The following is an 18,546-nucleotide window of genomic DNA, read 5'->3' as shown; positions in this document are numbered from 1 at the left end:
GGTACGCTCCCAGTTGAATGGCAGGAATGTCTTGACTGGGATGCATACTTTTTCATGGCTTACTAATGTAGGAGTAAAGAAATAAAATATTCTGAAGAAACAGAAAAAGGATTAGATTTTTCAAGCATAGGGCAACAAGGACAGGTACCTGCTCATCTACTGGTTAAAAATTAATATATACATTTTTGGTATTGCCTTATGGGAATATCTTCATCTGGAACTGGACTGGAAGATTTTGGAGACAATTACTGCTTAATTACAGTTGTCTGGCAGACTGTAAGAACAGTTCAGCTCTTTTCATCACAGACAGTTAATGTCGTGGGGGACGAATCAGCTGAACAAAACTGTAATTGCTACATTTCTATCTAGGGTTCTGGAATCCTTGAGAAGGCACTCTTGTAGTGAAAAACACATGAAGAGAGTAAAAAAAAAAATCTTCATGACATTTGGGCACATTCCATTAAAATAAATGATTTTTTTGCAACTGGCTTTAAAAGAGGCAGGATTTTTAGCCTAGAGGAGTAACAATATAAATTCAGGAGCTGCATTACAAGTATCCAGAATCAGTTAAAAACCAATAAACAAATTTTCCATTACTCTCTGGTGTCAAGATGAATCTAATTTTGCATCTGCTTTCACATTAAAGTTCTTTGCTGTTTTATATTGTGTAACTCTTTTCTCATCTTGCTCTGGCAGAAGGTAAGAAACACTACAGGTCTTAAAACTTTATTAATAGTAATGCATCACCTATGGTACAGTCATTTTTACCAGGGATGCATTAATCAGGACATGGAGAAACACCAACAGAGAGTTTATGCCCTAAAAACTTAGGAAAGAGGTGAAAAAAAAAAGTGAGATTAATTGGGTTGTTCAGCAGGACAATATGGCAGTTATCGAACCTAGATTTCCTCCCTATTGATCCAAATCTGGTAGCCTGCACAATATGCTTCCTGTGCACCTAGGTCCAGTGCTTCATGCTGACGTTTTAAATCACAAGCAAAATCATGTGTCTGTTCTATAATTGCTGGTAGATAGTGTGCCAGAGATAAATACTGTTTTATCCAGCTACTGGGGGTTTACTTGAAAAAATTATTCTTGACACTTCTTTTTGTGAGGCCACAGTGAAGCTGGTTACAGCATCAGAGATGCATAAATGGAGCAAGTAAATAATTCTTAGAAATACCACATAGAGTGCTTCCTAGGTCAGTGCTCTTTTCAGGCATGAGGTTACTGTTATTTCCACTTGACAGATACGGAGCTTGGTTATGGTGGGCTAGACAGTCTCGCTCAAATATGCTGCCCACAAACCACACATTTAGTCTTAACGCTGAGGGATTCAGTGTTCATTTTTCTCTCCTTCATTTTTCTGAACTTTGAATTTCAAAGGATGAACTTTGCTATCTCCAGCTCCTGGGAAAGTTCAGTTTCCCACAGCCACCAGCTCCCCCACTGTTGCTCCCCACTTTGTTCCCAGGGCCTACTAGAGGAGGCTGGGAAGCATCTCTCAGATAGCTAGGGATGCTCTAAAGGTTTTGGCTGTCAGACCAGAGACATTAAATTAGGCAGTTGTCAATGTGGAGCCCAGGCAGGCAGCAAAGCTCTGGTATAAAGCATTTTTGCAACCCAGAAGGCTTTTTAAGTGTGACAGTTAAAGCTTTTAAAGGTGTGTGCCAGTCAGTAAGCCAGTCAGAGAGCCAAAAGGCTGGTCTTTTCACTTCTAGTTTCATGCTGTGTTTACTGAATCATGCCATCTTCTGAATTACTGGCTCCTACTTCTTCTGTTATCCTCACCATATCTAAGGCCCTTTAAGTATATTCCACAATGGAACTGATTGGGTTGAATAAATTCCCTTACTTGAAAGTTAACAACAGAGCAGAGAGCAACTGTGCAAATGTCCAGCTGATCTAAAGAATATAGGCTCTGTCAGATAATGGATTTTAGACTTTCACTCGAAGGAAAATGCAAGTTGGCACAAAACTTGTAATAAACTTCTATGATACTGAATGACTTGACCTTAATGCTTTGTTACTTGTGATTTGCTGTTTTATTTGAAGACTTACAAGAGTTTATTTTCAGCATATATATAGATCTAAAGACATTTCTAATCAGAAATTAATCCTGTAGAACTCAAGAATGGACTTCTGATGTGTTTCACTGCTTTCTGATGAAACTTACACACTGCTGATTTTAAATTGTGCTGGAGTTTAAACAAGAAAAAAATTACAAAAATCCAAATTTACTTGGAATTTGCTGGTATTTAGAACAGATCCCTGAGTGCAGCACATATAAGACTTTGACTATAAAATTTTGAAGTATTCAGGACCGAAACAGATGAACTGCTACATCCAGCAGGATCACTAGAATATGTATTTACTCCCTCTTCTCTCATTTTACAGGCTTAGGATGCCCATCTGAAAATACATGTGTCCTCTTTGTGCCCCTGAACTGCAGTGCAACAGCAAGATAACTTAGTACAGGATTTACTACAGAATTGTTTTACATAAAACCTCTTTAAAAGTAAGAAAATCAGTAGCAAAAAATACAAGTAAAGAGATTTTTGAATCCTGTTTTCTCAACTGACATTTTAGCTGTGCAGTGTTTATAGCAGTGCAGTTAGTATTCATCTCACTTCATGAAGAAACGGGGACAAGTGGGAGAAAGGGGAATAAGAGGTGTCTATTCACTAAATTTTTAAATGACAGGATTATCAGTGCTGCATTGCACCAAGTGTTACCTTTTATTACCCAGAAACCAAAATCCAACAATTTATATAACTCCAGTACCAAGTTTGGTAACGTTTATTCCAGATGCAGCAAAAATTAACTGCATGGGCTGTAGCCAAAGAAGATATTTTGATGCTCATATTCTAGTACATTAAAATTTATATTCCTCAGATATCACACATGAAATCTCTGTGGTAGAAAACAGCTCTACCAGAAGATGAGTTACACTGAGCAGCTGGCTGGCAGAGCAGAAGGAATATACCATGCATCAAGTGTCATCCTGGCATGAATGATGCCATGCCTTACCATGAGCCCCCATGAGAGTGCACAGGACAGGGTACTGCCCATTTCAAATAGGCAGGGCTGACTAGCACACAGAGGAATAGAATTTCACTAGAACATAATATTGACATTTTTAGAGTAAAGAATAACTTCAGAGGTATTTGATGCTCTGGACTATTATAGATACTGGGTGCTCTTTTTATATGCTGCTTATTAGCGACTTGGCATCTACATTTTTTCAGAGATAATTCAGAAGTAAGCAATCACTATTACAAAGACAGTCCTTGGTACACTAGATGACAGTTTTCCCAAATGAACACAACATGAAGTATCTCCAAGAACAGCCGTAAGTCATGAGATGAATAGAAGTGTAGAGACCAAGTTCATTATTAACTTTCAAAAAGAAGATTTCAATCTTTGCCAGCAACTGCGAGACTAAATGAAACAAATATCTCTGCTGAACGCATTAAGCTGAACACAAATGTAAATTTGCGACGACTGACAACTATACACTAGATCTGTCAAACTGTACCTCCAAATTATTTTCACTTTTCTATTTGAAAAGTTTCCTGACTCACTAACTCCCAATGGAAATATATAATGAATGTAAGCGCTATTTATTGCTCAGTTTGTTAAAAGATTTTCACATAGCCTTGTTTGAAATATGAAAAAATTCCCTCTAAGCCCCTAGTAAATAAATGCCAGTGCTTTTGAAACAAAATAACAAAATTCTGCCAAGTTTCGTGGTTTTGTTTTTGGTTTTTAAGTTTTTCTTCTGTCACCTCAAGTTGAGAAAACAATTGATCTGAAGCACAGCTGGTAAATAATAACTCAATTTTTAAAAAAATGGGGTTTTGAGCTATGTGTATTACACATGTCTTCAGGAACTCTCTTAAGGTAGAAGAAGATAGATTCACAGAAATCTGGCTGTTGACATATTTTGTTGACAAACTCCTAGGTTTACCTGCTTGGAGTTTCATCATGCTGATGTCTATTCTTTAGTTTATTAAGGCTAAGCAAGTCACAAGAGTTTTCTAACATGAGAAGTTGTTAATTTTCAGTGTTTATAATCACTATCTGATTTTCTATTAAGATTTAGAACTTCCTCGATTTTTCCCATTTTATTGGCATTTCTATGCTATGAATTTAGCAGATTCATATGCATGAGGCATGACTCATGCTTGTTTGTATGCACATCATCTTTTTACCCACACTACTATTCATACAGAGCTTTTTCAGAACAGTCAGCACCTCTGTAAAAACTTACAGCACAATGAGCACATTTCATGCACTGTTATCCAGTAGAGCGACCCCATCCCCTGTTTGATATTCAGTCACAGAGGGATATAGGCTAAATGGCTTAAATGTTGTTTCATGTTAGCCAAGAGAACTAGGTGGGAACATTTAACTGACATATATTTTTCTTCCAGGCTCTCTTCTATTCAGTCAGAAGAAAGTCTTCATCTAAAAAGATCCTGTTCTTGCTAAGATTAAATCCTGTGTAACCCAAGAAGTACAGATAGCTGTCAAATCTTGAGGGAAAAGCAATTGTACTGACTGCTGGTGAAATCAAATATTCCTTGCTGTCTCCATGGGAAGGGTGAAAAGCATATTTAAGTTCTAAGCTACCTGATCTACAACAACAAGCTTTGGAGGACCTATGTGAGTGGCAAAATACTCTTGTACTAGTGTGATTGTTGTTTGTACTCAGTTTTGCCTTTTCTCTCTATTCTGGTCTCTATTAATCTTGAATCTGCCTTTATTCATTACAATACAAACACATGGATTCAGTGTGGAACTCAATGGGATCACAATGAACTGAAAATATCCCATTGATTGTGAGATGGGGGACATTGATGACTCAGAGATAGCTGTTCCAAGCTGAAGTGTCATTTCTCATAGTATGAAATCTTGTGTCTCATAATACATGGTGTTCCTGAGACATAAACTAAGAGCATTATGTTGTCTTTGCTCCTTGTCATGCTTTGGAACAAGTGGAAAAGTTTAAGTAAGTAAGCAAGCAAGGAAAACGGAATGGACTTTAAAACTCTTTTCGGATGATCACAGTGGTATTCAAACTCTTGACAACCACCCATTTTCTTAGTCTTTTTTAAAGTTAGATGCCAGTGTTCCTTGTCAGCTTTTCCTGTCTCACAAAGAGACACATTTCCATTTGTACTAAAGAAATTCTAATCAAGTCATTGATTAATCATAGAAACTACATTTGAAAGACAAAAGTGAAAGACAAAACTGTACATCCTTAGTAGTCCTAGATAAGAGGCTGTGCAAACAGAATAGCTGTAAACATAAAAATCAGTGTTTAGGACACTGAGATGCATTTCTCATATCTCATTTCTTATCAAGTAATTTCCAATTACAATGAACAAACCAAACATATTTAATGTTTCTAGAATATCATGCATACAAAGAAATCTTAAACCAGGCTTAGAACATTCAGATGCTTCAGGTTTTGCACAAGCTATTGCATGTACTGAAAAATGCACAGTATATACCTAACCATCTTCATCATTAAACAAAATATCGCAGGTGTAGAGAAAACACTTATACAGAAAAAAATATTCTAATGGACCAACTTAATTTTTCCAAGTCTTTTATCAAATCTATATTTTTTTTGTTCACTTGTTGAAACTCATGACATGGGAATACTCACATCGTAAGTGTACTGAAGTGTTGAGGGGATTGGCCTGCTATGCACAATACAGAAACAGAATCGGTTTGAAACCACCAATTAATTCTGTATATTAAATTACTTATCAGAATGTGGCAGTTCAGATCACACACTGGTGGAACTATTCACAGGAAGAGAACTCTAGAGGTCACCTAGTTCAAGTTATCAAAAATATCCTATGAATATTCTTACAATAAATATGCATGTATACCTTAAAGGATAAATCTGCGTGACATGAACTGTATGTTTTTATTTCCTACTCATTAGATTGGGAATATAGTCAATTAGATAAAACAAGCACTTTCTCTTTTTTTATTTTTTTCCTGTAAGATACTAACAGAAAAACAAAGAAAAGGAATTTTCCAGAAAAGGACAATGAGAATAGTTGTATTTTGTCATGCAAAAGCCAAATATTCTAGACAATCAATAAATGAGATTTATAACCTGTGAGTTTTCATTAAAATTTCTGCAAGACTCGCAACATATAGTTATATACTGCTTCCATCTAACCATAGCTGAAGTGGAAAAATCTTTGAATAAATTAGCATATTTTGAGTTATGCACAATTGTATTCTTATATGGATAGGTAGTGTGATGGGTGAACCTATCTTTGAGCTGTAACATTATCAGAGTTATTTTCTTACTGTCATTGTTGCCTCATTTGCTAACAGCAATAGGGAAGAAAGGTGGCTGAGAAATGTTCTCCCAATAAATGTCACAAATATGAAGCTGACAATTTAAAGCTACAGTATGTATCCAGGGACGTTTTTATGCATGCACAACTTCAATTTACACTTTCTCTGATATACGGCTGGGTAAGATAAATGTTTGTCAAAAATTCTTTCACTTTTCTGGGAAAGTATAGTAGTTTTCCAACACACAGTTCTATAGGTTTGTTATTTTTTATAAGCATAATCAACCAAAATGTAAAGATCATTAATATTTACATTTAGCACAGAAGCATCTTTTCTGCAGCAAATGCATTATCTAAGTATTCTTAAAATGGAAATGTGCCATAGCTCAGGGACATTTTTAAAACTGTGAGAGACCTATCAACGGACAGAAGAGAAAGACAGACCACATGTTGAGTGCATGCTTGATAGTCTGTACAATTTATTGTGAAGTACCACTTGTACTAGGCCTGCCACAGAGCTATTGGTTTGAAAGGTTAATGACTGAAGCAATCACAAGTTCAATTTACAAGAAATGGAGTAACAGGAAGCCAAATACAAAATGGAAAGGTCCTACTGTGATGGCAGCTGAGCAACAATTCATCAACAAGAGTGCAGGAAGATTGTAAAACTAGAGTGCTGGTGACGAACTTTTGAGACTGGGGAGGGCTTCAGACTTCTGTTAAACTCATTTTTCAAGGATAGTATAGAAATTTCAAAATGGCTAAATCACCGAATACAGGCATAAGTTCATGCTTTCTCTAGGTCATCTGAAAGTGCCTGTCCCACCTTCTGTTTTCTTTAGTGTATCTCCTGTATTTTAAATGTTGAGCTTGACTGCTACCTAAATAGCCACTGTCATGACAAGCATTTTAGTGCTATTTGGGCCTTTCCTGCAATTACACTCTACTCTTGCATCCTAGAGCATCAGGTATACTACAGTGTGATCTGAGACTTTGTAAGGCTTGCAGGCGTCTACATATACACAGAAATGCTTCTGAGACCCTGTGCGCCTTCTGCCTGAATTACATTTTCCTGGATTTGGCATGTAATTTGTCTACACTGGAAAATCAAATCCATGAAAATATCCTTAAAGGTTTACAAGGACAGCCAGTGACAGGACAAGGGGGAGTGGCTTTAAACTGACAAAGAGGAGATTTAGATTAGATGTTAGGAAGAAATTCTTCACTATGAGAGTGGTGAGACACTGGCGGAGGTTGTCCAGAGAAGCTGCAGCTGCCCCATCCCTGGAAGTGTTCAAGGCCAGGTTGGATAGGGCTTTGAGCAACCTGGTCTAGTGGAAGGTGTCCCTGCCCCTGGTAGGGGGGTTGGAACTAGATGATCTTGAAGGTCCCTTCCAACTCAAACCTTTCTGTGATTCTATGATTATATATGTTGATAAGATCAACCTGATCCTTCTCTTTTTGAGGCTGATCAGACCCATCTTTTAAACTTTCCTCACAGGAGAGGTGCTCCAGTCCCTTAGTCATCTTCGTGACCCTTCGCTGGACCCTCTCCAGTATACTGATGCCTCTGTTACTGGGAAGCCCAGAACTAGACACAGCACTCCAGGTGTGGCCCCACCAGTGCTGAGCAGAGGAGAAGAATCACCTCCCTACACCTGCTGGCAATATCTTTCCTAATGCAGCCCAGGATACCGTTTGCCTTCCTTGCCACAAAGGCACATTGTTGGCTCATCCTCAAAAAGCAAGGCTGCTTTCTAGCTCAGTGGTTACCAGCATATATTGGTGCATGAAACACACACATAAAACATACATGGGAGGAGATATTGGCAGGATAGCATTCAGCTGGATCTGAAAGAAGTGGAATGAGAAGGGAGGTGGCCTGTGGCAGGCAGAAGCAGGTGACTGATCACTGTCAGGGGAAGAAAGGAATTGTGACCTAGCACCAAATTTTGCAGTAGAAACCGATAAATATAAGAAACAAAACAAACATGAACTCAAGTGAAAGTTTTGAAATCCTTCATTTCTGAAGTCTCTTGGCTAAAGACTGTCTTTAAACAGATTTATAACAGTCGCTAGCCTTGGGCATGCTTTACAGCATTTTCGAAAGGAATTGATAACTTTGCAATTATATTAAAAAAATCCAAAACCCTGAAGACCATGCTTATTAATTTTATATAGTCAATGATATTTATACATGCATGTCTTGAATTATCATGTACTGATAAGGAAATGAAACACTGAATAAAGATGTATTACAAGTTATTACCATAGACGCTCTTTTGATGTAAGTAGAACTTACATCTTAGAACACAGAAGCATACAAACATCTGGATTCCTCTTTTCAAAAGTGATAAAAAGGTAATCAATTGAAATACTTCCTTATAACGTATTCTCTTTTTCCATACCTCATATTACACAGAGAATTATAAAGATCCTTCATTTCTGAGAGTCTAAAAATAATCATTCTTGGAGAAACAGAAAGAAGGCTTATTTTATCTACTATAGCTTGTACTTTTTTGCCTTAGATCTAGGGACATTAGTTAATGATTTGCAATGCCTAGGGAATACTGTCATTAGCAGGGGAATGTTCTCTGGTACCCTGAGGAAATGAAAGGCTTTTAAGAGCAATCACTGTTAATCACTAACACGCCAGCATTATATACCTTCTGGAACTGAGGATGATATATAGACAGGACACATTAAGTGACTCCATATTTTACTTGCATTGTAAGCTTCTGATAAAAATGTATTTTTAAAACATCCTTTTGCATGGCTTGCTTTCATTATAAAATACATGTTAACTAAGAATTCTGCAAGATTTACACTTGTCCTTGTACAAGCTATTGAAAATATTCCTTCTGATTCCACAGATGACCTTTATCGTCTTTTTAGCATTATTATACTTTGTTACACGATTTCATTTGAATAGTAAATGCCAAGGTCAAGAAGGCAACCCTTTTGTAAGGGTGAAAGAAAAACTAAATATAAAGGTGATAAATGCAATTAAATTCATCTTTGTCTTCAGCTCAGCAGAAGACTTAGCACCTTAGCACAGCTGCAGTATTCACAACTGAGTCCACAGATTACACACAAATTATTCACAAGTATTTCTATTATTCATTTTTTTAATATCAAGTATTTTCTATCCAATGTTACTTGCATGTAATATCCTACAGAATTGTTAATCACATGAAAGAGTAGAGGAAAACAGAGAGAAAAAAGCTTTTTTTAACAGGCTTTTTTTTTAACATATAGTATTAATAAAATCAGGGCACCTCTTAATTTTAGTATAGAGCCAGAATTTAATATTAATTACTAAAACCTTTTTGCGTGTTATTTCTCTGCTGTTCTACCCATGGATGCCTCACATATCAACAACAAACCCAGCACCAGAGGACAGCAAGTACATGCTGGAAAAGAAGACAGACTGTACCCATGTACTGAGGTCCTCAGTGGGGATCCCTGCCAACTAAAAATGTTTGGCCTGCCAATAGAATGCAGATATCATATATTGCTATGAATGACTCCTAGTAAAGGGATCAAACTAATTTACAGATTTAGATTACAGAACTAGAAAGGACTAAAGAAGTCACCTGCTGCTGTTCCCCTAACAAAAAAAAAAATCACTCTAGTGCAGTTTAAACCAATTACTTCTTGTGATAGCTACTGTGAACACAAAAATCAAAATCTTTCTTCTTTACCAAACAAATTCTTCAGGACTTACATTCTCTCCCATTATTGCATTTTTAGACAAACTACCTCAACACAATTTTTAATCTGTATTTGAACAAAGTCCTATTATACTAAATTATAATTATTTTCTTCTGGATACTTTTTTAATTTGTCTACACCTTTTGGTCATTAAACAGCTCAGGTGTTGCAGAGTGGTTGTTTCCTCACCTGACCCGACATGCAATATTTAGCTACTGATTCCATGAGCTTCAGTGTCAGTCATTCTCATATTGATGGAGATGCAGTGGCCTATCCAGTAAACAGATGGTAAATTAAAAAAGAAAGTGCTTACATTCTTGAAACCTCTATATAAGATCTGAAGTTCCTTCTTTGTGAATTTACTCTGTGCTTCCAGAAGTTCAAGAGCTTCAGGTCTATGTCGTACTGTGGCCATTTCCATTTCATCTTCTACAGTGTCTGCAGAATACAAGAGATGGAAAAGGAAAGCTCAACAAGAAATATAGGATACAGAACTATCTAATCCTTGCAGAGAAAAAAAAAGTTAAATGACATTCTCTTACAGAACATCTTTTGCAACTTTAAAGACAAATGACATGTTCATTTTAAACTCAGAGGGAAAGGGTACCTGATCTGCTTCTGTGGCTGCACGGAACAGGGAACAACAATGAAGATCCAGTGGTCTGGATATTATCACATCAGTACAAATAGCAATAAACCGAAAAGCCAACATTCTGCAAGGGCATGCATGACACATTCAGTATGGCTTTTCTGTTTCTATCACTCTCGGAGCAAAGAGAGCAATTTTATTAAACTTCAGTGACTCCAGGATACTAGAAATTTTTCCTTGGTTAGTTAATAGGTGTGAATTCACTTTATCAGACTTGGATTTTCAGTGTCCTCCTTTTACTGTGAAGTTGTGATTTGGAAAGCATGTGAGAATGATGCCGCACATTCAACAGTAGACCTTACTTTCAGAATGGTATAACAAAACCTTTCAGGCAAACATGATTATTTGTGGTGAGCAGCCTAAGTGGGGAACAAGATGACTTCACTGATCTCATCAATAGGTGAATAAAAATAGGTTATTCACATTCAAGTCTTATAGTTGAGTCCAGCCCTAAACAATGAGAGACAGCAATGCATTTTTTCCAGGTAGCGTTTTAAATGTGAAAGTTCAATACAATAGCTAAAGAAACTAATAGTATGACTTTTTTTTTCTATAGGGTGCCAACAGTATGCCTGATAAAAATATGAATGTGCATATCCATCTTAAGTACTCTCAGTATTATTGTGTAGTACTGCAGACTAATCAAATCACTGCCTTATTACGGTTTAAGAGTTATACTGACTATAGAAATGTAACTTGAGACAGCATGTTCAACTGTCACTGTGGGACTGCATTCTTAAAATAAATTTTATTCAGTTCAGTTTTCATAAGAGCACAATATTAGGATACTGCATTAAAACAGTACTATGCTTACATCTTCACGTATTTCTGTTGTGCTACAATGCAGTAATAATAACTTTCAGCTGCTTGGGAGAAATCTGGCATCAGAATATATAGTTCAGTTAAACAAAAAAAATTGAACACACTAAATAGAAATAATCATAATATATAAAGTATTTGGTTAAACCTTCATAAAACTGCATAGCCTTGGGTGGCATGATTTAGTGTGAGGTGTCCCTGCCCATGGCAGGGGGATTGGAACTAGATGATCTTAAGGTCCTTTCCAACCCTAACTATTCTATGATTCTATGATGCTATGAGCCAGGGTTTATTTTGCACAGTTCCTAAATCCTTTCCATCATGTTTTAAGGGATTAATCTTTTTATATTCCCTATACAGTCACTGAAGTATCTGTAGCAATGTCAGGCTGCAGATATGCAGCCGATTATTTTATTCGTCTTTTGTCAACTGCAAGTCAACACCAGGTGCTTATTCTAAATTCGCAAGAGAATCAATCTGAGAATAAACATACTTGAAGTCACTTATATTTTATATTCCAAGAGTTATATGGAATTTAAATGGACCACTGTTTAGATAGAAGGGGACTTAACTGGAAATGAGCTCCCTGAGCATCCATTCGTGAAACATCTGGCTACCTAGAGAGACATCTACAAGCTTTTCTAGAAGCAAAATGAATATGCATAATGATGCGAGGCTAGAGATAAAGGCCAGACAATGTGATGCTGAGTACAGTGTTTGGCATTTCCTTAATAATAAACATTTTTATAGTGTTTTAATGATACGGTGATAATGTAGAAGACTGCAGTGTGGTGATGATGCTTTTCTGTAATTAAAAGGTTCACTATAACACTCTTTTCACACTCTATTTCTCTAGACTCTGACCGATATAATAAAAAAATAAAATCACCATAAACTTCCTTAAAATGTGCCAAGTATGCAGATTAAAATACTATAGCATTTATGAGTTGCAGGAGTTTAAGTTTTTTCTTCACACTTATGGCTACCATTATCCAGGCTGGGAAAAAAAAATGCAAAACTATACACATTGAAAATATACAGTGAAAATGTGTGAAAATATATCTACTTCCAAACATGAATGATTTCTACAGCATTAGCAAAAAAATAGTTATTTCAGTTCTGTAGTTTCTTCAGCCTAAGAAAGTTGAGGGTTCTTTATTTATTTTATAGAAGGCTAACATATGTAAACTGAAAACCAGAAACATGTTCATATTCACTCAATATATTGAACAAAATATTCTTACTGACTTCATTGATCAGTAGCTTTGTTCTAGCTAAATAGTAAGGACAGTTTTCAATGTATTTCCCACAGGAGCTATGCTTTGAACCTTTCATTATTCATTAAAGAACAAAATGAAAAAAAGCAATGCAAAAAGCACACATACGCTTCAAATAATGGCAGCTGGAGAGGCAAGTCCAAAGTCAGGCCTCAATTCATATCGTAAAAATTGTGCCCATGCATTTGCCTGCACAAAACCCAAATTATAGCTCCCGAATCTAATAACCGCATGCAAACATGCTTTTCCTTTCCAAAACCATTCTTGAGTCTAGTCCTATCTCTAGCACATGCCTTTAGCTAAAGAAGGATGGATTTAAGTTTAATTTTACTAAGCTAAACCACAGGTAACCTTTGTCTGCATATATTCATAGACATTAAGAGCAGAAGTGCAAATTCATGCTATTTATATTTCAACAAAGTACTAGTTTTAAAAATATTCCCCTTAAAATTTCTAAGGAATTCACATTAATGTGGTTGTTATTGTAGGTAGCGTTGGCTTCATTCCTAGTACATTATCATGTTGCTTATTTTATGTTAGCAGAAATCAAATATCACATGTCAAAGTGGTATAATAACAATGTGTCTACAATGATATTCTTATTTAATGTAATATTTTCACTTACTATAACATTCATACTTAACATAGCACTTCATTAATGACGAGTACATGGAAAAATGTCAAATTAATCTGGTTTTATGTTTTGGTTCTCCAATATGAAATATTTAATACAAGTTAATACAATAACCCTTATTACTCAAGTCAATTTTTGATTCTATGATGCCTTTTATAGTCTAAAACTATATTATTCAGGCCTTGTAGCTGAAAGCAACTTTTACATAATTAATTCCTACTGGGTGTCATGACAGTAATGGACCAGGTTAAGCTATCGCATTTTCAAATAAAACATCAGTTGAAGCACCGTGAAAAAAAATCACATCTTTAGTCCTTCTCATCTTTGAGACCTCAAACACTTAGAAAAGAAAGCAAGCACCACTGTCTTCTCTCTAGAGAAGCATGAAAGGCAGTGATGTGGGGCAGCAAAGTGAAAGCCTAGATCCATACCACTGAGGTCCAGACACTTAATAGGGTCCTGTGTTCATACCCAAGTTGCCTTGGGTTTTCAAGTATTCACTGGACGTGGGGAACTGCTTCTGGAAGTTTTTCTTTCACCTTTGATTGAGATGCTTTATCAGAAGAGGAACCACACATATAGGCACCACATATAGGAACCATAAGGACCACTGATCTTCTAATTTTAAGTGCTTAGATTAGTGCCTAGAATAAAGCCAAATTAAGCTAGACGAAATTGGGTACACAAGGATATTTTAAAATCATTTATAGTAGCCAATTTATAAAGGAAGACATTAGTTTTATTACTAAAATGAATCTCTAGGTTTATGCACCTTTGTACGGCTCACTTTCTCCTTCACTCCCCCTGTTTTTATCTGTTAGCTATCCTAGAGAAATGTTACTTCCTCACAGCATATCAAAACATCAAAGGTAGTGTCAGTGTGCTTTTCCTATATCTCCACATTCACATACTTTTTTTTCAATCTCACTATTTTTCTCTCAAATGCAGACTTTAAGTTGCATTCTCTAAATAGTTTAATTTAGTCAAAACCCGCTGAGACAAGTCTTTCCTCCCAGACTAGTACTGCTGATACTATCATGTGTATTGGATAGCAAGCATACACAGACACATGCACACACGTAAATGAAAAGATACCACTTTTCAAATACATTGAGAGCAGGTATTTAATTGAATCATTTCCAGAGCATACGTGCCAACCCAGCAGCTCCTACGCAGCGGACCCTGGCCTTGGTATACTGCCATAGTGCTCTGCATAGACAAATCTGTTACCAACCCACAAATCTGTTCATCACTTTATTTTAAACCGCAACAGAGCATACATTTATTTCAGCACGTATCTTGTCTCTCAAATTAGCAGTTAATGAAAGTATAACTTCTGATGCATGCAACCTAAAAAAAAAGTCAAATTAAAAATAAAACTTGCTTTGAGTAACAGGAGAGGTCGTTTTGGCAGCCGAGCAGGGCAAGAGCTTCATAAGTCGCTCTTTAATACTGCGTTTGGCACTGTTCTGAGCGTAGAGGAAACCTAAAAAATACATTATCAGGACTGTTAACACAGGCTTGAGAACAATTTCTGTACATGCTGCAGAGTTCATCATTATGCAGTATCCTGATGGGAAAAGGACAAATAGACTGCAGCCATCCTGAATTGCAAAAGGCAACCAGAATTTTTGAACAGGACAACAAAATTATATTGTCTTTGTATCCTTCCAATTAAGGGGATTTTTTTTTAATAAGTGTGCATCTCTTGTAAAGTTCTTATAACCCACTTCAAAACAGCTAACAGAGAAGTATCAGATTATGTATTTGAAACAACAGAAAGTAAGAGTGTTCATAAAAATTTTAAAGCTAAAATACTTCAAAGATGAGTTAAGTGTATTTGATTTTGAAGTTTAATATGGAAAACAAAACCAAATAAAATCCCCAAGATATCTTTTGTTGTCCTTTCTAGCAGTTTTCTAGTTCTACAGCTGAGTTTTCCCGTAGATGTCATTTGGCAACTGTAATAACCAACCTGGTACTTTTGCCTTTTCTGGATAATAAAATGTCAACCATGATGTGTAGTCAGTCTCCCTTTCCTTTAATATTTGCCATTCTACATATAAACGAAAGTATTATTTATACTTTCATCCTTAAATACTGACATGGCTGAACAGTTAATGTGCATCTACTGTAAAGCAGGTGAACAGAATTACCCTTACTTATTGTGAAGGAACTCATAAGAGTAACTGCCTGTAAGGCCTTGCTAACCATTTTATACAAAATTGGTGATATAAGCAAGCATCCACTGGATGGATATTTACTGCAAATGACAGATTTAACATCTGTAGAACAGATGAGTAAATTATTTTTGCTCCTGAGAAAGGTAGAGCTCAGTTTGGTTATTACGCGTCTCCCTCACTTTTCATATCGATTGCGTGTGCTCAAACGCAAAAGCTGTTCTGCCATGGCTCTTGCTACAGCAGCATGAGTGTAAAACAGATTGAGCAAGAAATCAACCACGTGACTGAAAGCTGCTGTTCTAGCAGCACAGTCACCAGGATAATCCTGAGTTATCCGCAGTATTGCAGTTGTGCTGAACACTGGTGTTAGCGACATGATGTAGAAGAGCTTCCTTCCTGCCAGCAAACCATCTTGAGAAAGTACATACTTGTATTTGGGAACAGAAGGAGAAAGTGAGAAAGCTTTAAGGTCCAGGAGCCTCAACTCAGAGCGACGAGAGCCACCGAGGGAGCCTCAAGTCCTCGACAGGGCCTGCCCAGGAGCCGGCAGCTCAGCTGACGAGAGCGAGCAGCTGACTCACATGGGACGGAGCCTGAAGAAGCGGCACCAGCGCTGATTGGTTAAAAACCTGCCCCAGGGAGCGCGGCGAGCAGAGCAGGTCGAGGCAGTTCGCGCGGCAGTTGGAGCGGGATGGTGAGCACTCATCTTATGATCAGGGCCCAGTCCGGGAGCTCTGCTCTGGCTGCCCCGGCGGTGGCCGCGTAGGCAACCAGACAGAGCCGATGAGAGGGGAGGCTGCAGTGCAGAGCTCAGGGTGTAGAGAGTGCCTGCACTGGTCTGGTGATGGGAGGGAGCGCAATGGGCAGGGCTGCACTCGGTGCTCCCTGGTGGAGGTCCTCCTGCAGAAGGGGCTGAGCTGCGGGATGCTGTCAATAGACTGCGAGATGTCAGGGAAGCTGAGAGGAAGCAGGAATGCTTGCTCCAGGCCCAAACTATGCAGGGGCCTCGAGCTTCACCTCTAGCTCATGAAGGAAAGAAGGAGGCCGTTAACCTGGGAAACTGGAAATTAGTGACAAAAGCAACAAAAAAGGAGGAAAAGGACAACCAAAGCGAGGGGCTTCCCCCTAAATCCCCTGTCCCCACGCAGAACCGCTTTGCTGTCCTGCAGGGGGCTAATAAGGAAATGCACTCGAACCAGAAACAGCCGGCTGATGCCCTGGTAAAGATCTCTACTGGTGCTGGTAGGAAAAAGTGGCGGTCGTAGTACTAGGGGGCTCTACACTGAAAGGGACAGAAGCACTCATCTGTCGGCCTGACCCGGTCTCAAGGGAGGTGTGTTGCCTACCAGAGGCACAGATCAGGGATGTGTCAGAGAGGCTGCCTGCTCTAGAACAACCCACGGACTATTACCCACTCCTGGTGATACATGTGGGTGCTAGGGATATAGATAGCAGTAGCCTGGGGAACATAAATAAGTACTACAGAGCCCTGGGGGAGGTGGTTAGGGGCTCTGGAGCTCAGATTGTCTTTTCATCCATTCTCCAGGATGAAGGGGAGGACTTTAAAAAAGCTAGAAGGATTGGCCAGGTTAATAAATGGTTAGAAGGGTGGTGCCATAGTCAGGGGTTTGGGTATCTAGAACACAGGACTCAATTTAGTAGGCCAGGTCTATTGAGGGCTGACAAGGGGAGGAGCGATTTTGGTAGGAGGCTTGCCAGAATGGTCAGGGATGCTTTAAACTAGATGTGCTGGGGGAGGGAGGAATCATTCCATTCCAACACACCCAGTCAGTTGCCAGCACCTATAATAAATGATCAGAGCAATGTAGAGATTTTCCGGCAGCTCCAGGCAATGAGCCGGCTTCATTTGGAATTTGTCTCAGATGCCTCTATACAAATGCCGGTAGCATGGGGAACAAACAAGAGGAATTAGAGATGTGCACACATCTATGGGAGTGTGATACAGTAGACATCACAGAAACATGGTGGGATGGCTCCTATGACTGGAGTGTTGGAATGAAAGGTTACAGGCTCTTTAGAAAAGATAGGCCTGGCAGGCGGGGAGGGGGGGTTGCCCTTTATGTTAGGTATAGGCTGGAGAGTATGCAACTCTGTCTGGGGACAGGTGAGCAGACCACAGAGAGTTTGTGGGTCAGGGTTAAAGGGAGAACAGCGATGGGAGACATTACTATGGTATCTGTTAAAGACTGCCTGATCAAGGAGGACCTGCAGATGAAGCACTCTATAGACAGATAGGAAAAGCCTCACGCTCACAGGCCCTTGTCCTCATGGGGGATTTCAACAACCCTGGCATCTGTTGGAAGGATGGTACGTCCCAGCACAAGCAATCCAAGAGGTTCCTCAATTGTGTAGAAGACCACTTCCTTCTGCAAGTAATAGAGGAGCCGACAAGGAGAGGTGCCATGCTTGACCTCATTCTCACCAACAGGGAAGGGCTCGTTGGAAATGTGACGCTCCAGGGCAGCCTTGGATGCAGTGATCATGATATGCTCGAATCTGAGATCCTCAGGACAGTGAGAAGAGCGTGCAGCAAGCTCACTGCCCTGGACTTCAGAAGAGCAGACTTTGGCCTCTCCAGGAACCTCCTTAGGAAGGTTCCATGGGATACAGCCCTAGAGGGCTGGGGGGCCCAAGACTGTTGGTTGATATTCATGGATCACCTGCTGCAAGCTCAGGAGTGTAGCATCCCAAGCAGAAGGAAGTGCAGCAGGAGGGCCAGGAGACCTCCTTGGATGGATAAGGAGCTCCTGAGGAAAATTCAAATGAAAAAAGAAGCTTATAATAAGTGGAAGCAAGGACAGGTGGCATGGGAAGAGTACAGGGATGTTGGCTGGCAAGCTAGGGACCAGGTTAGGAAAGCTAAGGCCCAGTTAGAACTAAACTTAGCTAGAGGTATTAAAGATAATAGGAAGGGATTCTA

At 38.6% G+C, this 18,546-nt stretch overlaps 1 protein-coding gene across 9 annotated transcripts in view; it reads right to left on the bottom strand.

Annotated features, from left to right (window-relative positions):
* The window catches only part of KCNIP4 (potassium voltage-gated channel interacting protein 4), a 434,877-nt gene that overhangs the window by 39,447 nt on the left and 376,884 nt on the right, over nt 1-18,546 (bottom strand). For 6 of the 9 annotated variants that reach the window (XM_057405637.1, XM_057405633.1, XM_057405631.1 and 3 more), the window contains one exon: nt 10,357-10,481. In XM_057405637.1, coding sequence (XP_057261620.1) covers nt 10,357-10,481 — 125 coding nt within the window. Of the gene's footprint in view, nt 1-10,356; nt 10,482-14,806; nt 14,909-18,546 lie in introns of all 9 variants that reach the window. The other 3 variants (XM_057405630.1, XM_057405629.1, XM_057405628.1) reach the window with 1 other exon arrangement.

The sequence above is a fragment of the Pezoporus wallicus genome, unplaced genomic scaffold (genome assembly GCF_028554395.1).
Source record: "Pezoporus wallicus isolate ANWC-B61680 ecotype Strahan unplaced genomic scaffold, APGP_CSIRO_Pwel_v1 contig_642, whole genome shotgun sequence".
Classification (NCBI taxonomy): Eukaryota; Metazoa; Chordata; class Aves; order Psittaciformes; family Psittacidae; genus Pezoporus; species Pezoporus wallicus.
Note: the sequence above shows the minus strand (reverse complement) of the source record. Positions and strands in the feature narration are given on the sequence as shown.